The sequence below is a fragment of the Elaeis guineensis genome, chromosome 5 (assembly GCF_000442705.2).
Source record: "Elaeis guineensis isolate ETL-2024a chromosome 5, EG11, whole genome shotgun sequence".
NCBI lineage: Eukaryota > Viridiplantae > Streptophyta > Magnoliopsida > Arecales > Arecaceae > Elaeis > Elaeis guineensis.
Genome location: NC_025997.2, coordinates 83202321 through 83225891, shown reverse-complemented (window position 1 = coordinate 83225891; position 23571 = coordinate 83202321). Strand labels below are relative to the sequence as shown.

The following is a 23571-nucleotide window of genomic DNA, read 5'->3' as shown; positions in this document are numbered from 1 at the left end:
TACTTCGAGATCTTCCACATCCCCAGGACGGAAAATGCTCTGGCCGACGCACTCTCCAGGCTCGCGACATCCGACTACGGCACCTTGGGCCAGACATTCATAGAAAGTCTTGAACAATCGAGCGTCGACAAGATCGAATAGGTGCTGCAATTGGCGACAGAGCCGAATTGGATGGATCCGATCGCTCAGTACCTGACCGACGGAACTAGCCCCGAAGACACTGCGGAAGCCAAACGACTCTGGTGGGTGGCTTCCCAATATGTGATGGTGGACGGCCGACTATACAAAAGGTCGTTCTCTCTTCCCTTGCTGAAGTGCCTGGGGCCGACCGACGTGGATTATGCCCTTAGAGAAGTACATGAAGGGATCTGCGATAATCACTTCGGGGGCAAATCCTTGGCTTACAAAGTCCTGCGATAGGATTACTACTGGCCCACTATGAAGAAGGACACGACTGAATTGGTTCGGAGGTGCGAACCGTGCCAAAGGTATGCCAACATACAACACCGACCCGCCAGCCAGCTTCCTCCAGTCGTCGTCCCGTGGCCCTTCGCCCAGTGGAAAATCGACATACTCAGACCTTTTCCTCCGACATTCGGTCAACGAAAGTTCATAGTCATCGCGATCGACTACTTCACCAAGTGGGTGGAAGCCGAACCTCTGGCGTAAATTACTGAGCGAAAGATAGAGGACTTCGTCCAGAAGTCTGTCATCTTCAGGTTCGGATTGCCGCACACCATTATCACCGACAATGGACGGTAATTCGATAACCAGAACTTCAGAGACTTCTGTGTGAGGTTTCGAATCACGCACCGACTGACCTCGATCGGGCATCCACAATCCAACGGTGAGGTCGAGGTGACCAACCGGACCATTCTGCATGGACTAAAAACTCGACTGAATGAAGCCAAAGGCCTCTGGGTCGAGGAGTTGAACTCCATCCTATGGGCGTACCGGACGACACCCTGTGTCCCGACCGGGGAGTCACCTTTCAGTTTGGCCTATGGGACGAAAGCGATGATATCGCTCGAGATTGGGCTACCGTCGACTAGAGTCGAGCAGTATCGAGAGCCGGACAACTCTGAGTGTCGGAGGACCGACCTAGACCTCCTCTCCGAGCTTCAGAGCGGGGCCCAGCTCCGCATGGCTTTTTACCGACAGAAAGTAGCCCGATATTACAACGCCAAGGTCAAACCAAAGCTTTTTAGGCCTGGAGACCTAGTCCTAAGAAAGGCAGAAGTCTCGAAGCCTCTAGACCAGGAAAAGTTGGCTCCAAACTGGGAAGGACCCTACAAGGTGGTGGACACCTACAGGATGAAAGCTTACCGACTGGAGACTCTAGAAGGGAACGTCCTTCTCCAGATCTGGAATGCCGACAACCTAAAGTTGTACTACCAATGAACTTTGTATCTCCTCACTTGGAATACAAATTCAATTTCAAAACCTCGGAGTCTGGAATCTCGACTCTTCGACTGTGGATCGGTGCTCGCCAGGAAGTACGAGCCCCGACATCTCGACTTGAGCCTAACGTTCCACTGGGGACCAACAGCCCAATCGTCGATGATGCATCAGACGCTTAAAAGGACCGATATATCCACGACGATGGGAGTTACACTCCTTCTACAGTTAAAACGATCGGGCAAAATGATCGGCTGACTTGCCGACTCGGCCCTGACCGAGAAAAGCAAAGCGCCAATGCGACCAATGTCGTGTTCGCAACTTACCGATCAGGTCACGGCCAGTCAAAGGATATTCGGCTTACCACCGTTTATCACACGGTGCGACGTAAGTACCCGACCTAGGTCTGGGTAGTGGAAACTCGACTTGTCATCGTTTCCCCGACTAAATACGTCGGATGCCATCTGACTGATCACACCAGACGACATTCGACCCCATGCAATGATCGGGCCATCGGGGTGTGCCCGAAGGTCGGTCGGCCTTCGAATCAACGAACATGCCCGACTCGTGTCAGGACGATGCACATTCAACTTTAACCTTCGACTTACGATCGGACGACGGACGTTCGGCTCAGGCCCCCGGTGGTCGCACACCATGACCACCGGACGGACGGTCTGTAATCGAAATTTACTTCGCCTTTTCCACGACGCGCGTTACTGACTATAACGACTAACGACTTAGGGTGTTATCGAGTGACCTAACATGGCATGTCGGGTCTACGACTCTAAGTCAGAGTGCATCTAAACATACGAAGGGAAGAGGTTGAAAATACTTAATTTCATCGAGTCTATAAAATTGGGCCGAAGCCCGATTACAAGTATGTAAAGCGAAGCAAAAAGTGACAAGGCTCCGATCATTCTTCGGAGTCGACCTCTTCGATCGGGAGGAGCTCGGGGACGGCCGGTGCATCCACTCTGGTCGGCACTGGGTCGGAGGTCGGAGCTGGGTCGGAGGTCGGAGCCGTCTCCTCTTCGGCGATTTGCTCTGGGATGGTTTCCTCCACCGCAGTAGCGTCTCCCGACGATGGGTCGGCCACCTCTTCTGTGGCTTGGTCCTCGGGTCCCGGGGGGACAATGCCACTGAGGTCGAGCTCCGGGTATAAGGCCTGGACTGCATCCCGAGCGTCTTCATACCCCACCAAGTACGATGCGAAGCCGCTTTCCAAGAGTTCCTCCCGATATGTGTCGGAGCCGCAGAAGTCTTCCACCACCCGATCCAATGACTCCTTCGCTGACCTCGCCTCTGCCTCCGCCCGAACGAACGACTCCTTCGCCGACTCTGCCTCCGCCTTCGTTATGTCGGCGTCGGCTTGGGTGATTGACAAGTCCTCCTCGACCTTGGTGAGATTCTCCAGGCTGACCCGGAGTTGCTCGCATTCGGCCTCGAGTTCGGCGACGGCGCCACCCCGCTCGTGCCACAGTCGGTGAGCGCTCCGACCCTTGCGCTTGGCTTCCCCGCGGACCGACTTAAGTTCGGCCCCGAGACGAGAGATCTCATCTTCAAGCCTCGCCTCCCAATCGGTCGACAGCTTCAACTGCTCGACCAGTACCGCCTTTTCGGCTTCAACGATCGTCGCCCTATCCTTCCAGGCCGCCCGGACGTCCCCGAACCTCCGGTATCCGGCCTCTAGTTCGGACATAGTGTAAATCAACTGCAAACGGGAACTGACCATCAGAAAGACGAAATAATAAAGACAGTAATGGAGGAAGGAGGCGAGGCAGAACTTACCCCGATCATGGTCGGATAAAAAGAAGACAGCATCTCGGTCACCTGCCGAGCCTTCAGAACCTCCACGTCAGCTGGGAGGAGGGTCCCCTGACATAGTCTTCTGGCCAAATTATGGTCGGTCAGGGCTGACGCTCCCTCGGGGACCCGGGCGCCAGACGACGTGGCGTGACCCCCCGACCTTGGGTCGTCAGCGGGGGCCATCGGGGCCTTCCCTCGATCGACCGCCCAGGCCCGCAGATCGGGGAAGGAAGGGATGCTCGAGCTTGATTGAGCGCCCCCCGAGGCAGCAGCGGGTGCCGACGGAGGACGTTCGGGTTCCCGAGCGATATCCTGTGCCTCCTCCATCGGCGAAACCACCGACGCTCCTTCGGTCATTCCCTCCACCGACTGCTCCTCCGGTGGTGCTGTCGGGGCAGAAAGCGCGATGATCGGCTCCGACTGATCGACCGCCGATGCGGTGGCGGTCGGCGCTACTTTTGAGGGTTTCTTCGGCAGTCGTGAGGGCCCGACCCCGAACGCCGACCTCTTCCTCGCCGCATATTGTCGAATTTCGACATCGGTCGGCCTCATCCTCGACGGTGTACCTGCAATTTCAATAAGAAAATCAGTACATATTCGGGGACAAATGCGAAGTGAAAAGACAACCGATGGATCGGGCAGTACCTAGACGGGGGATCAGGCTCAGGCCAGTGTCATAGAGGGCTTGTTCGGTAACAAGTTCCCTCTGCTTCGGTACCGACATATCTTTGAGTCGGTAGAAATCCTCCCGATCGTCTGCCTCCACTCGGCTATTCTCGTTCGCCTCGGTCCAAGGCTCGCCCCAGTGGGAAGGAAAACCCCAAGGAGAAGAAGAGGAAACGAAGAAGAACTGATTCTTCCACCCATGAATGGACGATGGAAGACCAGTGATGAAAGAAAGATCTTTTCGGGGATTGAAGAGCCACCACCCTCGGGCCTTAGGGTGGGGTCGGAGGACAAAGAATGCCCGAAAGAGAGAGATCCGAGGGTTGGTCGGCAAGAGCTGACACAACAGGGTGAAGCTGATTATTAACCGAACTGAGTTCGGTGCCAGTTGCGCCGGACAAAGTCCGTAATAATCTAGGAGATTCTGAACAAACTCCAGAATCAGAAGCCGAAGACCAGCCCGGAGGTCCTCAACATACAGAGCCACCTGGCCCGCGGGCGGATTGTTGACCCGTCCCCCGGCCCCAGGGGCGAAGAGTCAGAACTGCTCCGAGATACAATATTGATCCCGAAGCCGATCGACATTCGGCCCCGAAAGTGAGGAGACCTCCACTTTCGAGGTCGACCGAAGATCATCGATCGAGTTCCCCAACCGAGCTTCCTGAGGAGAAGTCCTGACCATGATGCCAGAACCAAAAAGAAGGAAAAGATAGAGAAGAAGAAGGAGAAAGGATTTCAAGAAGAAGCAAGAACAAAGCGAAAGGGAATACAAGTCTCGGATGGACCTTCCAAAGAATGAAGGCAGAAGTAGCTACCTGGGATGGAGGGGGGATCGCTTGGGCAGAGTCTCCGCAGCAAAATCGTGAAAAGTGAGATTTTGGAAACAAGTGGCCCCATATATATAGGGCCTTTCAACGGCCGGGATGTGGGCGCGCCGACGAGAACCTCTCGGATGATCGACACGTGGTGACATCCGGGCCCTCCTCCGGCCCGACGGTTCGGCGCACCCATCCCAGATCGGGCCACGTCGCCTTCATTTGCACGAATGACTCCGGCCCAACGACCTCCCGACACGTGGTAGAAAAATCGCACCTCAAAATTAATTTGCTGACCGCGATCCGCATTCCCGATGGGACGCCTGACGGTGGCCCGCACTCCCAAGGGAGCGCTAGGTGGCGGTTTGCGTTCCCTAAGAGCCGCCTGACACCGGATCGTCTAACATCAGATCGTCCGACACTGGATCGTCTGACACCAGATCGTCCGACACTGGATCGTCTGACACCAGATCGTCCGACACTAGATCGCCTGACACCGGATCGTCTGACATCGAATCATCGAACATCAGGTCATCAGGCACTGATTTGTCCGGATCGTCCACTGGTGAGATCAGCAGAATCAAGGCATGACACAGTGAAGAATCCACTCCTTTCGCCCGACACCCCTCCAGCATGGAAATGCAGGCCAACGTGACATCAGGCTCAGGAGTGGGGGGGCAACTGTTGGGATATACCGACCGACCCTGATGCCGACTCACCGATGCCGACTCACCGACAGACGACGCCGACCCATCCTCGTCGTCGACTCACCGACGGGTCCCGATGCCGACCCATCCTCGAGGATGGACCGACCGACTTTGTCCGTCTGACGACGGGCAACGCTAATGGTAACTACCGATCATGCCCGGCCGGAACGTATCGGCCTAACAGGCCAACACTGCCTTCGATCGCCTGAAAGCCGATCTCACATCACCGACTCCCTGTCGGCTTGGGCAACCGGCTTCCAACCTCTACATGCCTTTCTGGATGCCGAACGAGCGATGTGGGCTGCAGTCCTATCAAAGACATGCCGTGCAACCACCGGGGGGCGTTGTACTGTCAGAAAACCTGAAGCGCTGTCCTGCCAAGGACGCGAATTAATTCTTAGGACCTGTCAGCTCGTCAACGACGTGACAACCTCCGACGATTTGACAACTCTTCAGTTGTCTACATCACTGACAGTGGGACCATACCACCTCCTACTATAAAACGAGGTAAGACAGCAGCTTGAGGGGGGCTTTTTCCTCTCTCTCGCTCTTTCCACCACTGAGTCCCCTGATTCCTCTCTACTGTTGTCTAGTCTCCTCTCTGACTTGACCGTCGGAGGGTCCCCACTGGAGGCATCTCCGGTCAGTGTGGACTTTCCCTTGCAGATGCTCGTTCCCGACGACCAGGCGACGAGGGGATTGGCCGCAACAACAGTTTTTACTGTTGGTTCTTGGGCATTAAAGAAGGCTTCTCTTGTTGGTTCTACAACAAAAAATTAGAGAAGAAAAGTTCTTCCCTACGAGAGAAAGAGAAGGAAGAAGAACAATCTTCTTTCTTGTGCGTAGTCTTGGAGAAGGAGTTCTTCTTCTAGATTTTTTTTAAGATAAAAATTAAATTAGATCTAATTTTTAATATAAAAATTTAAAGAAAAAATATCAAAAAAATTTGATTGGATGTTTGGAGCTTCCTAGAGTTCTAAATTAAGGAGACAAAGGGAGAAGAAGAGAGAAAAACGGTTCTTCTCTTGGGTCTCTTTTTTGGGTTCTTCTAGAGCTTAGGATTTCATATGATTTATAATATGAAAAATCAAATTAGATCTAATTTTTATTGTAAAAAATCAGAGAAGAAAGGTTCTTCTTAAAGGTGTGAAAAGAAGAGAAAAAATTTTTCTCTTGTGCGTGGGAGAATTGAGAAGAAAGGGTTCTTCTCTTGATCTCTATCGTAGAAATTTGATACGTACATCCAGGAAGAATAGGAGAAGATTTTCTTATTTTTCATCTTCTTTATATTTCTCTTAGATCAGCCAAAGTATGGTATCTTCATGAGCTAGCACTCCCGGGGTCATCGATCAGCATAAGGATTTCATTTGGATTCCTATAGAGGTCGGACACGTGTACGGCTACCGAGCATCATGAAGAATCACCTACCATGAATTTTAAATACGATGATCTGCCACCCACACTTAGGTATGGAGTTTCGAACTCAATTCATATTTAGATATGATCTAAATATAATTCAGATATGATCAATTACATATAGATATGATCTATACTTGCTGAATTTTAGATTTCAGATTTACATACATGCATATTAGTTCATGTCATAGATCCTATATGATAATTTTAGATTGAATCTATGCATGCGTTATAGATTAAATTATTTAATCTATATATGTTTCACAGTAAAATTTTAAAAATGCATACATCAAACTACCATGCTTCCCTTCAACTGGTATTAGAACAAAGGTTCATTATGACTTGAATATATATGTATGTAGAGTTGAAATTTAGATTTAATAATGCATGCAATGTATTATGATCTGATTTTAAATATGATCTAATATAAAAATTAGATATGATATAATTTAGATTAGATCTAAATTTTTGTATATATGATATGTGAGTAGATTAGATGATTCGATTGGCAAGTACTTGGATTGGATTGATCACCAGACCGTCTGATCATAGGAGCAACAAGGATTTAAAAATCCTCTCTTTCTATTCGATAGGGTGCTCTTATGACGTATAAGAGTGCCATGTGATTTAATTCCATGAAGAAGAAAGCAAAACGAAGAACTTATCTTTTTGCAAAATCTTAAATGATAAAATCTTAGAATTTGTTGTATATGATATAAAATTTGAGTTGTATGAAAAGTAAAACATCTAATCTATATGATTAAAATTATTTTAATTATAGAGAATAAAATTTAGAATCATAAAATATTTAGATATGATCATTTACAAAAAAAATTATTTACAAAGAGATATGTTTGGGTCTACCCTCAGATAATTTTTTCGTATGATATAATTTTTATACTATTTTTCTCTTTTTTTAAATAATTTATATGATATAATTTTTATACTATTTTTTATTTTTTTATAAATAATTTATATGTTTATATTTATATAATGTTTAATTTTTTTTAAAAGCAGAATAGCACAAAGAGAATGGAATATATAATAATTATCGCTGAAAAACCGAAGCTGGAGAAGTAAAGCTAGAGTCACATAGAAATGGGACTCAACAAATTTTAATACGGACAATCAATTGATAAGTATAAATTGCATTTTGCTAGATGAGAAGGTCAGTATAATAAGTTTTATCGATTTAAATATTTTTTGTAATATAAATCATATTTTTATCTTTATATAATTTTTTTAATATAGCCTACTATGATTCAAGCATTAATCCGAAAAGAAGATGTTTCATAATTTAAAAATCTAATTAGTGAAGGAAGTATCTACTATATTGAAAAATTTACTATAGATCTAAATAAAAAAAATTTAGAGCTACTGCACATCAATATATTTTTTATTTTAATAGATGGATAAATATATAGAATGGTAATAACGATGCAAGTATTATACCGCTTCAGAAATTCAACTCTGTGAAATTTACAGAATTGCCTTCAAAAAATTATAGAAACCTTTATTTAACAAAAATGAACTAATATTATCAACAGCAATTTAAATTTTTTTGAAAAAAATGTTATGTTACTATTATTTGTTGATTTTACAGATATTACTGGATACACCACATCTATTGGATCCCTTGAACAAACAAATGTATAGCAGAAATTAGTCCATAAAAGGACTTAGAAGTAGAGAACTTGAGGTAACAACTATAACTTATTTTTTTAAAATTTATTTTGGAAAGAAAAAGGGAATAAATCCTTACTTTTTTTTTAAATATAAATAACTCATGATTATATAGCATGCAAAAAGTATCCATCACACTTTAGAAAAAAATTGTTGAATAATTAAAAAAAATATTATTTGAGATATGGAACGAGCTGGGCCGGTCATTATTATTTTGATAAGAATGAGAGTTGGAACATATAGAAGTATCTATTATTTCATAAGTATCTTTTAGAATAAAATTAAGAAAAAATCTTTGAAATATTTTTTTGTATTCTATGTATGTAGCAAAAATATATTTACCAAGCTTTTCTGCATTAAAATATTACATAGATGTGCAACTTTATGAAATACAGGAGCACCAAAGTAGATTATAAAATAATTCTTATAATTCCATATTTACAAATGCTAAAATTAATATACAATATATTCTAATTTATACAAATTGATGTCTAGAATGAGTAAAATCATTCCCACTATCGTATTTTTGAAAGGAGAAAAATTATTTATCAATCTTATGCAAGAGTCTATTATTAATAGAAAAATAATTAAAAAAATTATTGGAATTGAATCCAGAAAATTCTCGAGTATAAGAGTGAGTCAGTATTATATAATAATTGTCCAACATATTTTTTTCAATGAGCATTCCGTATCTTTTTTAGGGAATAAAATTTACATGTAAAGCAAAATTGAAAACTATTAACACCTCTTATAGTTGGTGGTATAAAACATATTATAACTATAGATCTATGATCAAAGTTTATGTCTACAATTTTTGGTACAATCAATGTAATAAGAATGAACAACCTCTAATACCATGGTAAGATAATATAATTGACTCTTTTATACTACAAAACTATTAAAAAAATAAATATTATTTTTTTTACTAAACATGTATATTTTTTTAATTTAAATTTCAAAAGTAAAAGTCTGAGTGCTGTGGTAGTAGATGACACCGTGATATAGTTTTTATTATATTTAAAAAATTAGCTCAATAATTAATTGACATACCGACATTCAATTTTGTTATAGACCAAAAATCAGGTAGATTTGTTTCTTAAAAATATTGTGAAAAACTATTCTCAATAGTACCTATACTTTCCCAGTGAGTTCAATTCAGAGGGTTCTATTATCAACAACTGTAATTTCAAAATCATGAAAACTCAAAAGGATGATCTTCAACTTAAAAATGTACATCAAACGTTAGATGTTGGATCCTCTTCTTTGAAAATTCTAGAAGAGATCTTGATAATAATCCCAAAACTTTATAGTTTTTCAAAAAAAAAAAAGCTAATTTTGTTTGGGTGCACAGAGAAACGCCATAATCACCCCCTAGAAAAAGACTGTATCAAGTAATTTGCAATTTACAGTTTCCTTTGTTTATACTGCAATTCAACATTGCTTTATTTAAATATACTATCAATTGAATAATATATTAATAAAAAAATTATTTTTTATTTTTCAATACAAATGAGAATGAAACTTCTGAAAAAAGGTTGAAACTTATAAGTATTCAAAGATAGAACCACATAATATATAAATTTTTATCTTATTATAAATTTTTAACCAAACCCGTGCCATGTAGGCCCAAGCCATGTAACTTTCAATCTGGAGAAATTACTGCCATCTTGCCATATAGGTTTTTTTTTTTTTTAAATTGGATGCTTCGTGGCCTCTCTTGTTCTCTCTTTATGGCCTTCCAATCTTCCCAACCGGAAGAATACCTATTTCTTTCCACTTTCATTGCTTTTATTTGTTTCAGATCCTTATAAGGTTGAAACTGGATCGGATATTTTTCGGATGCAAAAATTCATATTCATATTTATTTTACATTGATATAGATACAATTCGAATATCGAAAGTATGAACATAATTTTAAATATTACTTATATGATTAAACTTTATAACTCCATAATTAAAAAAATTATTAAAATATGATAAATCAAATTAATAACATATTTATATGATTGTATATTTTTTTAAAAAATTAATAAGTACTATAAAATTATATATGATTACATGTAAATTTGAATATTCGATTATGAATCGAATAGTTGTCTATCTATATTCATATCTATTTTTCTTCATTTTTTCATCAAAAAATCAAAATTTTTTTGAAGAATAGAAGGATATATGAAATTTCAATGACCGGTGAATATGATTCGATTAGATTTTAAATAGTCAAAAATTTTTCTATCTTTTCCAACAATTTATGTCTTACTCAATGATTAGTCATTGAAGAGTTAAAATCTTTAAATTTCTACCTATATTTGAATTGATTCAGATACAAAAACAAATCTGACTGCATAATATCCATATTACTTTTACTCCTAGCTCCTTGTTAGAGCAAAATACCGAGATAGGAACAAAATTTTTGTTTATATCAACCATGGCACATGAATGACAAAATTATTTTAAAGGCTAGAACTTATTAACCAAAAAAGAGACTGGAACTTAGAATAAGAACTAGTTGGTTTACTTAATAACCTTACTTTAGAGTTTAGTTAAGTCTATATACAATAAAATAGAAATCAATGTTAAACCATTTACTGTTTTTGGTTCCATTAAGTGTCTAAACTAGTTCAAGTTTATTACCCCCCAGAGCTTCAATTTCGGAGTTGTCTATTCTTGCTGCAGAGCTGAATCGGAGGCTAAATATTTCTAAATCCTTGTCATGCACCTATATATGACATTAGGTTAAAATCTTGAACCATACCACCCGCTGATTACATCAAACTCGGGAATGAAATGACACTACTAATACCGTTCAACCAGCCTAAAATGTTGTAATCTTTGACGAATATTTATCTACCATAATCGTTTTCTTTAATTTAATCACCCTTTGCAGATGCAATTTCATTGACATTCCATTCTTCTCAGAAGATTTGTTTTGCCTTTTGATACTATTGTCCTACTATAATGCAAGAAAGAAGCAATAATTAGTATTAGACCCATTGTTCACCAGATAAAAAGACACACATCAACTAAGAACGAGCGCACAATAAATAATAGTCATTGTCAATTAATGATATTTTATGTCCATGACACAATTATAAAAAAGATTTCGAAAGATCTCTGAGAATGATGTTAAACAACCACCACAATAAACTATTACATGACACATTTCCAATTATCAATCAACCAATCATCTTCATCTGGAAAATATACAATGTGAAAAGCTTTGGACCCTCAAATGTTGTTTTCTTCCATCCGCCTGCCGCCTCGGTCTCCGATACCTTTGGGAACCTCAGATGTACAGGAGCCACTTAGGCAAACACAACCATTTTAATAAAAAAACCTTCCTCATGCACCATTTATTTAGATAAATAGCAGATAGACCAATCAAAATTTAAAGAACGTTTATTAAGTCATATAAAATATTAAGTGAAACCCTACAGGGTCCACAACCATCTATTTTCAACACGGAAAACGTACCTCGTAGGCCCAACATAAAAAGGTAACATAGAAGATATTCGGTAGTTAGGTTGTGCGTGGCTTTGCCGCGATGTCAACCATAAAGATAGACAATCGGGTTGGTTGAATAATGACCATACATGGAACAATTCAGTCATACCTGAGCCCATACTTTTCAGCTCCATTATAAATAGATCAGTTTGAGGGATTTTTTAAGTCGATTAAGATAGGCTTAAGATGCCTATAACTCATACCAGGCCACCTGTGGTCATAAGCTTAGCTAGAAGCCTAGAAGCTCTAGAATAAAACAGAAAATAAATGCAAACAGATCATGGAATATATTTGATCCACAGATATTAGACTTAATTCAGGCTTGGTATGGATAATAACAACATTGTTGTTCGCCTTCATTGCCATTATCACCAGCCCACATGATCTTTAAATACAGCGAGAATGGAAATAAACTATATTAAGAATTTATGAATTCAGTTTGGATCCAGAAGCTATTGTTGTTGTTTACTCACCTCCAGCAAACCCATCGGCAACACACATCCAGTTAATACCTTACCTTAAAAGTTTTGATAGGACTAAAATCATATCTGGATATTATTCGAATGTAACAATTCATATAAATATTTATTTTAAATAAATATAATTACAGATATAAATATAATTATAAAAATATAAAAATAATTATAAATAAATTGAATGATTAAGTTTTATGACTTTAGAATCAAAAATATTTTTAAATAGATGATAAATCAAATTAATATCATATTTATATAATTATATATTTTTAAAAAAATAATAAATATTATATAAAATTATATAAAATTATATGATAGATTTGAATATTTGAATACAAATTAGATACTTATCTATCCATAATCATATTTATTTTTCTAATGAATATGGACACGGATATTAGTCGGATTCGAACGGATAATACCCATACCACTTTCACCTCTGCATTTTGACAGATTAATATGATATAACTACATTCCTTAAATGTTAATATATCAATATTATATTCAAAACAATTGCAGCCTAATTTGCAAATGACACATTTGTCCACTTTTTTGGAAAAAAAAAACCTTCCCTGCACTTACCAACATCCAAATAACATTTTCTTTACCCTTAGATATCCTTCAATCACAATAAAAACAAAACCAGAATCATTATTTCAAATGATCTGCTTTCAATTACCTTATTATTAATTTGGTAGAAAATAAAATAAATAACCAAATTAAGAATAAATAATAAGTATTTAAATTAATGATAAAAAATAATTAATTTGAAGAAATTAATAATTCAGATGGAACCTTAGAACACTTATTTATTTCTAGATAAAACCAAAAATAAGTTTGGAAAAAAATGATAAAAAAATATTGGCACATCAATTTAGAATTTAGAAGAGATGATGGAAGCAAAAGTCCATGGAATTCTAAACAAAAACAAGTCTCCACAATCTGCTAATAATTCTTGAATATATTTCATTGAGACGTTCTAGCCTTCAAAGCAAGCTAAAATATTAAAGAATGGAAAAAAGGTTCATAGGATGCCACAAATTAGAAAAGGAAATATGACAAGAGAGCATACCAGGAGATGAACAATCTAATTACCCCCACAAAAGACATAAGAAAAATTAGGGCATATATTGTTAGACATTTAGACATACACATTTGTTTAAATCCATCCCTGATAACATCTAACATATAAGACATGTAAAAATGTAAAATGTTGTGCTGTTATTTAACTCCAATCTCATTTGATAAGAGACGAAGCTGATGACAACACTCAATTTCCGAGTTCTTCAGCCTACATGCCAGTTGAGAATTAGTAGCATGAGGATAGTTAAACTCAGGTTCTTAGAGCTGCAAGTACAACTAAGTCTGGTGACATAATCCAGAGGAATAATATTGTGCAATGATTATCATAGAAAAAACCAAGAAAATGGAGAGAAAAAGATAAGAATTAAAAAGATAAGCTAGAGAGATCCAAAATCTTGGGCTATCCTTATAGCACAACCTGTAATCGAGCAAGACCAACCATCCACGGATTGGTGCAGCACAAAGCCTTGCAAAATCACAGGCTATTCCACAATACATGGTGGCCTACAAATGGAAAATGGAACCGTGCGTTCAACCCCTAACTTGAGAGCATCCGAAGTCATATAGTTTGGAAATGCAAACAATACTTTTTTTGATGTCTTCCACCAAATCATTTGTTTGAAATGGTATCCTTTATATGCAGACACTTCTGAATCATCCTAAAAGCTAAGATTGGAGGTCCGATTCATCATTGGGAATTAAAAAGTTAACTTCTATAAAAAGGTGGAGAGGATGATCTTCTTTGCAAAGTATATTCACCATCATGCTCAAGAGGCGGACATACACCATGTCACAAAAGGGATAGCTAGGAAGGAAGGACCAAAGGGTAAGAATATTAATCTCCAAGTGAAAAGTAAATTAAACAGGACCAAAATGTAAGAACATTAATCTCAAAGCCTCAGAAGTATCTGATTGATGTCATGTAGAATGTTGCTTCCCCAAGTAGGTTCTCCCTGAAAGCAGGGACTTGGTTCCACAGCACATCCATTTTGCAGACAAATCATCATCAGCTGTGGCAAAAGAATACAAGAAATTGTTTCTTGATGTTAAGAACAAATAACCAAGAGGGATAGCTACGAATCAAGGACCAAAGGGTAAATTAAACAGGATCGAAAGGTAAGAATATTAATCTCAAAGCCTCAGAAGTATCTGATTGATGTCATGTAGAAAGCTGCTTCCCCAAGTAGGTTCTCCCTGCAAGCAAGGACTTGGTTCCACAACACATCCATTTTGCAGACAAATCATCATTGGCTGTGGCAAAAGAATACAAGAAATTGTTTCTTGATATTAAGAACAAATAACCAAGAGGGATAGCTACGAAGCAAGGACCAAAGGGTAAGAATATTAATCTCCAAGTGAAAAGTAAATTAAACAGGATTAAAAGGTAAGAATATTAATCTCAAAGCCTCAGAAGTATCTGATCAATGTCATGTAGAATGCTGCTTCCCCAAGTAGGTTCTCCCTGCAAGCAGGGACTTGGTTCCACAACACATACATTTTGTAGACAAATCATCATTGGCTGTGGCAAAAGAATACAAGAAATTATTTCTTGATATTAGGAACAAATAACCAATAGTGTGCTCAGTAGTTTTAAAAATAAAAAATCATTAACTAATTCGCATTACTATGTGATAAAATTCAGAGCGGTGATGAAAAAGGTTAAACATTTTGTATTTTACAAATATAACTTAGCATTTTAGAACTCATCATTTGTCCAAAATATATACTTGTGTAAAACAATGTAAATTTAACAGACACCTAAAGTTCAGAAAATAATATCTTAAACAAATACAACAAATAGGGATTTTAAAATAGAATGTAGTTGCAAGGTAGGAGTATCTCATACATATTAGGATAATGTCATGACCAATGACAAACAAATGCCTCAGAGAAGTCCATTCATATCATTTGAATGTAACAGCCCAAGTAGGTTCCCCTTGTAAAACAGGGACTTGGAGCTAGCTAACCCCATAAACATCAACATATGGCAAAAAAAAAAAAAAAAAAAAACTATTTTTGGCCCTATTTGGATAATTGAGCCCAAAATCCTATGGAATTTATAAGTTGGACTCGTACAACCAGCAAAATTAGGCTAGACTAGACCTATATCCTAAATAATGAGAGTACCTTTGGAGTGAGCTAGTCCAAATCCCATAGAGAGAAGAAAAATAAAAGACCACAGCAAGGTTTTTTTCCTCCCTATAGGATTAGGGCAAGCCCATTCCAAAGGTTACCTGATCTTTTTTTTTCTCCCTATGGTATTTGGACCAGCCTACTCCAAAGATAGTTTGAGTATTTAAATAATGTATAGAGACCTAGCCCAGTCTGATTTCACTAGTTATTCTAACCCAACCAACGAATCCTATAGTATTTTGGGCCCAATCATCCAAACAGGCCGTTAAAATTAATTAAAACAAGGAAAAGAAAAAAAATCAATGAATTATAGATAAAAATAGAAAATTCAGTGTTAGTTTTTGCACATAGGAAGGCTCAACTTTCATCAGCTTCTTCTATCATGAATTTTCTGAAGCAGAACTGGCATTTTTGAAGCTGAATAGATTCTCATCACAGCCAAGACATCTTAATACAAAAGATGAAAACATCTAATGATGCAAGCATTTCAAAACTACTTTATAAAAGAAGTATAAGCAAGCCCTAAAAGGTTAATTAATTTCTTAACATTGGCTCATATCAAGAAATTCAACCATTTTTTCTACCATATGCTTCATGTATAATTATCAGAAGCGCGGGTAGATTATAATCATTGCCAACAAAAGAATAAGGGCCTATGTAGATGATTGGGCCCAAAATCCAACAGAAGTTATGGGTTTGGACTAATACAACCACCTAAATCAGGTGGAGCTAAGCCCCAACCCATGATTCCTATGGGATTTTAGCCCTAGTCATCCAAACAGGCCCTAAGTAATTAACAATACATCATCAAAGATTCAATATGAATTGCTTTGCTTGTATACTAGCATGATAACATATTATTACTAATACAGTTAGATATTAAGCAAGGTTACCGACAACAAATAGATATCCACTAAAAAATTCAATTTTTTTTTTCTATTCACGTCCAAAAAAATGTGATTTTGATCAAAATAATCACCCAAATTTCAAAACTTTTAGGAATCATATTTTTGTGGCGAGATATTTTAGAGGCAAAACCATGGAAGAAGAGTAAGCCCCCACGTTGACCCCACCTTGTTCGCTATATGCCTCCATGACTAGGCTCTTTGGGCAACAAAATCTCAAAAAGCTAAAGGTGTGGAGAGGCAAAAATAACATATAGATCGAAGAAAACATGATTTAAAAAAAAAAAAAAGTAGTACTAGTCTAGCCGTTACTTTGACACAGACCAGTCGTTGGAATTTGTGAACAGAACTGCAACACAGAACGGCGAATAAATCTAGCACGACCCATGGGGCTTCCATAGTCATGGAAATTCTCAGAAAAGCCCGGGGTGGAGCGTGCGAGATTTCCACTAAAACTAAAACTAAAACCCAAAAACCTCTCAAATCAAAACATTAGATACTAGTTCCTCGACAAATCCAATGCCTCCTAGGTGAACAAAGATCAAATATCAAAACTTTTCTAGAATCCAACATCAATAATGGAAAATTTCACGCTTTTCGTGCATTAGGCCTTTAGTTTCGGGCATTACGGAAGGGGAGAAAAGAACTAAGAGGTATTACCATAGGATAAGGTATTAAGATGGGATGCAGCGAAGGAACGGCTGCACCTTTCGACCACCATCAACACCCTCGGCGATGGAACCCTAAAGCCACGCAAAACCCTAGAACGAGAAGCCAAGACCCAAGACCAGTTGGGCCATAGCCCCTTCGCCCCTATTTATAGAAGAATTGAAGAAACCCTACCCTAGATGCGCCGCATCAATCCATGTCACCCACGGGACTGGCGGAAGGATCCAACGGCACTGCTTTACGGAGGAAATCAGGCGCCACACCACCGGTCCGTCCCGGCCGACCCTCCTATTTATGATTCAGACCGGGTTTGATACGATGCTATGAACCGGCCGAACGAGGGATCGATCCGAAGTAAACCGGCCTTGGCGAGAGTGGGGCAGAAGCAAGGGGTTCCCTAAATAGAAATTCCCGCCATAGTTTCGTGGGATCGAGTTCGATTGGAAGTTCGCAATCCACCATTTCCCCCCTTTGGTCGGACGATGGTAAGATCTAATCTTATCTGGATAAAGATTAGGCTTCATTGCCATTCGTAGTTTGTCTATTTTTGGTTTCGATTTCTCCTGCGATTTTACAACCTCAAGATGCTTTTCTTGGTGGATTTGATGGTGTTCTAAGACTTCTGTCTATGATTCGATGTCTTTTGTTCGAGAATTTGTCTTCTAACGTGCTCTATTTGGAATGAACCCAACTTCTTAGTGTAAGAGCTCCTCTTCAAGGTTTTTTCTTGTTAAAAACGGTAGAATTCGGGTTTTTTATTAGATTTTGGGAGAGGATGAAGGACTGTTGGAAGATGATCACCAGTATTCTGGGGGCACTGGGAGAATACAATTAGAGTTTACCTCTTGCTTTCAAATCTTGTTTCATTAATATCGCAAGGAGAATAGAATTATTTAGAACTGTGGCAAGATTGAGGAATTCATTTTCTTTAGAGGGATGCTCTGTCCGGCAACTGTAACTTAGTAGCCATCTTTGGAAACCATTTTTTACAGTTTATGTGACATCATGTATTATGTGTATTGCTTGATACATTGCACATTAAAGGATTATTGGTGAATCCTAGGTTAGAGTATACCCTGAAGACAAACGTAGGTTGTTTATTATGTGACCAAGGCCTTAATATGGCATGCACTTTGAGTTCTGCTACCCTCCCCACTCCACTCCCTCTTCAATTGCCAGTGCTCTGGCAGTCAGGAATTGGTGTGGTACATGACGTTAGGTGGTTTTAGACGGGGCATGTGCGCCATTTGCCCAAGCAGCGAGCAACATGTCAGCACAGGGAGGTTTAGCTTTTTCTGATGTGTTTTTATAGTATGGTATTTTATTTAGCAACTTGTTCCACTGTGGCGACATATATCCCCATCTTTTGAAAGTTAATTTATTCACACATTACTAATTATGAAGCTCTGCTGTTCATACAGGATATGATCAGCATGTAAGAGCTGCCTAGACATGGGAGATTCATCAATGTAAGATTTTCTTACTGATATTTGACAATAGAGTAAAATAATGGGCTTGGAATTTTCTTCCATTTGTGTCATATGTGCCATATATAAACTTATGCATGACTAGCAATATCATTTTAATATATCTGGAGTGTTCGTTAAAATTCATACTGGTATTTGATGAAACTCAGCTGTGTTTACATTGCAGTCCCTGTTTTATTTGGGTTTTTTTTAGAAAATTTTCTGTTCTGTACCATGATTTTTCAACAAATATATCAGGGAGGATGCAGACAATATGCTTCGAGTGCTAATTGCAACTGACTGTCATCTGGGCTACATGGAGAAAGATGAAATTCGCAGGTTTGATTCATTTCAGGCATTTGAGGAGATTTGCTCAATAGCTGAGGAAAAGCAGGTAAAGTAACTTCTCATTTTTGAGTTTTAGAAGGTTAACTGTGAGCTTCGTGGTAGGAATACTTTATACAATTAGTGATGCCATGTATTCTTGTCCCATTAACCTTGTTATACTATATTTTCTGTATGTATGCATTCCTTGTCTTTTGTATCTTCTATTTGCTTCTTCTGCATTGTGTTTGCCTTTTGTGATCCAGCTTGTACTTCTAGTATAAACATGTAGAACCTTTTTTTCACTTATTAGATTCAGCTAATGCTACTTTTCGGTATTATATGTAGCTAACATTACCTGCTTAATTTCTTTGTGCTAGACTTAATTAGGTATTCATAGGGTTTACCAATATTGCCCTTTTTAGTCAAAGAGAAACACCTGAAAGCAATTACTCTGACTGCAGATAGATTTCTTACTTCTTGGTGGTGACCTGTTCCATGAGAATAAACCTTCAAGATCAACTTTGGTCAAAACCATTGAGATCCTAAGGCGCCACTGCCTCAATGACAATCCAGTGCAGTTCCAAGTTGTCAGTGATCAGACAATAAACTTCCAAAACATGTATGATAAACCTATTTCATCCATCACTATACTAATGCACTTAAAAGCGCTTTCTGTAAAATTTTGTCTAGATTTGGTTTTTAACTTGAGATTATGGTTTCGAAATAATCTAGTTGCTGTTTCTTGATTTTGAAGATATTTCCAAGTTCTGGATTGGACTTGACTTCCTATGGTTAATTTAGGATTATTTCTAGTTGTGAGTGTGGTCATGGTTCTGAAACTTGATGATGGAAATTGGCAAAATAACTCAATGCCTCTAACACATCAATTTTAAAGTTCACTGTTCTTTTGTTGTGTCAAATTTTTACCTTGTGCCTCATGCAATGCTCTAAAATATTATGGTATAATGGGCCTTGTAACTTATGTTTAGAATGTATGTTATTACTAAATCTTTACTGACAAGGTACTGTGGCATTGATCCAAGGGATAATGCTTGAAAAGCAAAAAAAAAAATCATGGTCGGTAACATTGTATGTATGTTCTTTCTATTTTTGGTTGAAAACATTTTTTTTCTCATGTTACCTATTTTCTTACATTTTGTTTTCTCAGATTTGGTCATGTAAACTACGAAGATCCACACTTCAATGTTGGCCTACCTGTTTTCACTATTCATGGGAATCATGATGACCCTGCAGGAGTGGTATGGCAAGAAGCACTAACCATAGTTTCTTTTCTTATCATCCATTGGCGTGCTATTGCTTCATGTTTTTGTTTCGCTAAAGAGTTATTAAATTTCAATCGTCACTGTAAGGGTATATGTAGGAAAGTATACCTGCCAAAAGTTTGAATGTATACTAAGAGTTACATAAACAATACATAATGCTTTTAATCAGATGAAGAATTATAGCTATCCATACTAATTTTTAGATGTACAGAACATGCTGAACACTAGTCCTTCATGAACTGTGAAAAGTCCTACTCCAAACAACGCATGTAACTTTCATGTTACTCAGACTACTTACTACTGTAACTATTAATGCCCTGCTGATCTACAAATATGAAGCCTTGACTTGGCAAATTATATAGTCTACTTGGCATACATAAGTAACTTATATGCCTCAAAATTATATAGTCTACTTGGAATTGGCTTGATATATCCTTATAATTCATTACTTAAACTTAATTAATAAAATAATCTATAGAACTTTTAGGTTCTGACTTAGGTATTGCCTATGTGCAGGCCCTTACTAGACTTTTTCTTAAACTATGTGCAAAGTAGATTTAGGCTGTAAGTGTCGACAGTGCCTGAGCTGTCAAGTAGCAACATAGATTGCAACTGGGAATTTAGGGCAATCACCTAGAGATTCACTAGCTTAGGTGGCCACAGACTAGGTGGTGGCCCATTCCTGAGAACCAAGGTTGATGCCTGTGACAGCATTCTCTTGACAAAAGCCAAAAAGAGCTAATAAAGTAAGCTTTATCATGGAGAGTTTTCAAATTTTCATTTGTGTGGTACTTGGATTATTGTTTCGAATATTATTCTTCTTTATTTAATAGGTGCCATCATCACCAAAATTTCATTCAGTGGTATACTCTGTAATGCCTGTTAAGCATCTCTAAAGTAATTTAAGAATCACTATTTGGCATTTCCTTTGCTAGATATCCATTTGTAAGCTTTCATGATTCTTGTACTTTACATTTCATGTCCCAAGTAAATGCCTTATCCCTTGTCATTGATTCTGCTCTACAGGATAATCTTTCTGCCATTGATATTCTCTCTGCATGTAATCTTGTCAACTATTTTGGTAAAATGGTGCTTGGTGGTTCTGGCGTTGGTCAAATAAAACTCTGTCCTATACTTATTAAAAAGGTGAGTTCATTTTGGTTTAGACTATACTTTTACCATATTGAAAAAACTAATATATTATTATATTTCAGGGTACAACTTCAGTGGCTTTATACGGCCTTGGCAACATTAGAGATGAGCGGCTTAACAGAATGTTTCAGGTGCATCATAGACTCGTTTCCATTGGATGTCTTGATAATGTTTTGTAGGATTCTGTTTCTATCACTGGACTTAACCATTTGATCCCTCAGACACCGCATGCAGTACAGTGGATGCGACCTGAAGCCCAAGAAGGATGTCCAATGTCAGATTGGTTCAACATTCTGGTTCTTCATCAGAACAGGTTATGTACTATATAATACATACTGTGTTGGAGAATTAATTCTTTTATCTTCCTGGATTTTCCTTATTTCTGAATAGCATGTCTGTTTGGATAACGGCTTGGGCTATATATAGAATCAAGACAAATCCCAAAAGTGCAATAAATGAACATTTCTTACCACGGTTCCTAGACTTTGTAGTTTGGGGACATGAACATGAATGCCTCATTGATCCACAGGTATTACTTTGGATATTATTTCTCTTTCTTTCTTTCTCTTTTTCCGTTCCTTTTTTTCCTTTTCAGTCATGCATGTGTCCGTGTGTGGTTCCCGCTGAAATTGGTACTTACAGGAGGTTCCAGGAATGGGTTTTCATATTACTCAGCCAGGCTCTTCAGTTGCAACATCACTGATTGATGGAGAATCGAAACCTAAGCATGTACTGCTTTTGGAAATTAAGGTTGCCTTTTTTTATATCTTGTTTTATTTCTTTTCTGTCTTTTCATTTACTTTATGGAGCTATTCTTAAATCAGATAGGTTATGTGTTTTGTATATAGGGCAGTCAGTACAGACCGACAAAAATACCTTTAAAGTCAGTGAGGCCTTTTGAGTATGCTGAGGTAAGGAACTTCACACTTGTAAGTTGTTTCTTTGTGTTCCTCATTATATGCATCTCTTTTTCTGTAGGTTGTGTTAAAGGATGAAGCAGATGTTGATCCTAATGACCAAGCATCTGTTCTTGAACATTTGCACAAAGTTGTAAGTGAGATTTCTCATTGTCAAAAAAGTTATTTTTAACCTTATATACCTGATATTTGGCAGCCACACTTTATTATGCTTGTTCTCTTAATCTCAATGAGCTCAATCACTTTAGGTTAGAAATCTGATTGAGAAAAATAGGAAAGCATCCATCAGCAGGTCCGGGCTTAAACTCCCCTTAGTCAGAATAAAGGTATGCTTCTTAAATAGTCTTGTCTATAAATGAACTTTTATGAACACTTGATGGTGAACCTGAAGTATCACCTGAGGACATATTCACACGTGTAGGTTGATCCATTATTCCTTGATACTTGTATTGAATCTCTCTCTCTCTCTCTCTCCCCCCCCCTCCCCCCCTCCCCACGTGCATGCATGCAGGAGTGCAAGGGCATTGTCCATCTGTCTGCCTTTTTTTTTGTCATTAGTAATCTGTCTGCCTGTTAATGACAGATCAATTTTTCATTTTGCTGTCACTAGTTTGTCATTGGAAAATGGTGCTATTATGTGTTTCTTTTCATTGTCAACATAAAATTAATAAATAATCTTGTAGGTTGATTACACTGGATTTTCAACAATCAACCCTCAGAGGTTTGGCCAGAAGTATGTGGGGAAGGTAATGGTACTGTAGTAACAATATGTGTCTAGTAAACCTAATATATACTTAGCGACTATCTTGTTCTGATATGGCAGGTTGCTAATCCACAAGACATTCTCATTTTCTCTAAGGCTGCAAAGAAACGCCAATCTGTTGAAGGTAATAAATATTTGTGTGAGGTGTAAGTGTTTCTCTCTTTCTATGTCTGTGATAGTGTGCTTGTGAATGTAATCTGAAGCACTTTCTTGAGTCTTATGTGCCTGTTCTTGAAATAATGATTTATTGAGTTAATAATTCTTGTGATATTGTAGAGAAGCTTGAGGATTCTGAAAGGCTTCATCCAGAAGAACTGAATCAACAAAACATTGAGGCTCTAGTTGCTGAAAGTAATCTGGTATTTCACTTTAGCATCTTCCACTTCTAGGGTGTAACTATAA

General features: G+C 38.7%; 1 protein-coding gene, 1 long non-coding RNA gene and 8 other non-coding genes across 11 annotated transcripts in view; 1 reads left to right on the top strand and 9 right to left on the bottom strand.

Annotated features, from left to right (window-relative positions):
• Positions 1-11526: 11526 nt before the first annotated feature.
• On the bottom strand, positions 11527-17485 carry LOC114912905 (uncharacterized). 2 transcript variants are annotated; one of them, XR_012141559.1, is made up of 2 exons: positions 17253-17485; positions 11527-15073 (listed from the first exon to the last, which is right to left on the bottom strand). It is a non-coding gene; the product is annotated as an uncharacterized lncRNA (long non-coding RNA). The 2 variants fall into 2 exon arrangements; XR_012141560.1 differs by having other exon boundaries at positions 11527-14805.
• Positions 13680-13783, bottom strand: LOC114912907 (small nucleolar RNA snoR97). Its single transcript, XR_003798896.1, has one exon. It is a non-coding gene; the product is annotated as a small nucleolar RNA snoR97 (small nucleolar RNA).
• Positions 14450-14565, bottom strand: LOC114912913 (small nucleolar RNA Z278). The gene has a single exon (XR_003798902.1). It is a non-coding gene; the product is annotated as a small nucleolar RNA Z278 (small nucleolar RNA).
• On the bottom strand, positions 14691-14806 carry LOC114912912 (small nucleolar RNA Z278). The gene has a single exon (XR_003798901.1). It is a non-coding gene; the product is annotated as a small nucleolar RNA Z278 (small nucleolar RNA).
• Positions 14959-15074, bottom strand: LOC114912910 (small nucleolar RNA Z278). The gene has a single exon (XR_003798899.1). It is a non-coding gene; the product is annotated as a small nucleolar RNA Z278 (small nucleolar RNA).
• On the bottom strand, positions 15437-15543 carry LOC114912911 (small nucleolar RNA Z278). The gene has a single exon (XR_003798900.1). It is a non-coding gene; the product is annotated as a small nucleolar RNA Z278 (small nucleolar RNA).
• On the bottom strand, positions 16038-16131 carry LOC114912906 (small nucleolar RNA Z223). The gene has a single exon (XR_003798895.1). It is a non-coding gene; the product is annotated as a small nucleolar RNA Z223 (small nucleolar RNA).
• LOC114912908 (small nucleolar RNA U36a) lies at positions 16237-16324 on the bottom strand. The gene has a single exon (XR_003798897.1). It is a non-coding gene; the product is annotated as a small nucleolar RNA U36a (small nucleolar RNA).
• On the bottom strand, positions 16890-17033 carry LOC114912909 (small nucleolar RNA snoR134). Its single transcript, XR_003798898.1, has one exon. It is a non-coding gene; the product is annotated as a small nucleolar RNA snoR134 (small nucleolar RNA).
• Positions 17486-17608: 123 nt separating the features above from the next.
• Positions 17609-23571, top strand: part of LOC140858165 (double-strand break repair protein MRE11-like) — a 42299-nt gene continuing 36336 nt past the window's right edge. Inside the window, exons 1-16 of the mRNA XM_073257990.1 lie at positions 17609-17746; positions 18683-18730; positions 18986-19121; positions 19516-19673; positions 20223-20313; positions 21364-21483; positions 21552-21620; positions 21711-21802; positions 21916-22018; positions 22132-22239; positions 22338-22400; positions 22468-22539; positions 22655-22732; positions 23090-23152; positions 23230-23293; positions 23446-23528. Coding sequence (XP_073114091.1) covers positions 18714-18730; positions 18986-19121; positions 19516-19673; positions 20223-20313; positions 21364-21483; positions 21552-21620; positions 21711-21802; positions 21916-22018; positions 22132-22239; positions 22338-22400; positions 22468-22539; positions 22655-22732; positions 23090-23152; positions 23230-23293; positions 23446-23528 — 1317 coding nt within the window. The 5' untranslated portion in view covers positions 17609-17746; positions 18683-18713. The remainder of the gene's footprint in view (positions 17747-18682; positions 18731-18985; positions 19122-19515; positions 19674-20222; positions 20314-21363; positions 21484-21551; positions 21621-21710; positions 21803-21915; positions 22019-22131; positions 22240-22337; positions 22401-22467; positions 22540-22654; positions 22733-23089; positions 23153-23229; positions 23294-23445; positions 23529-23571) is intronic.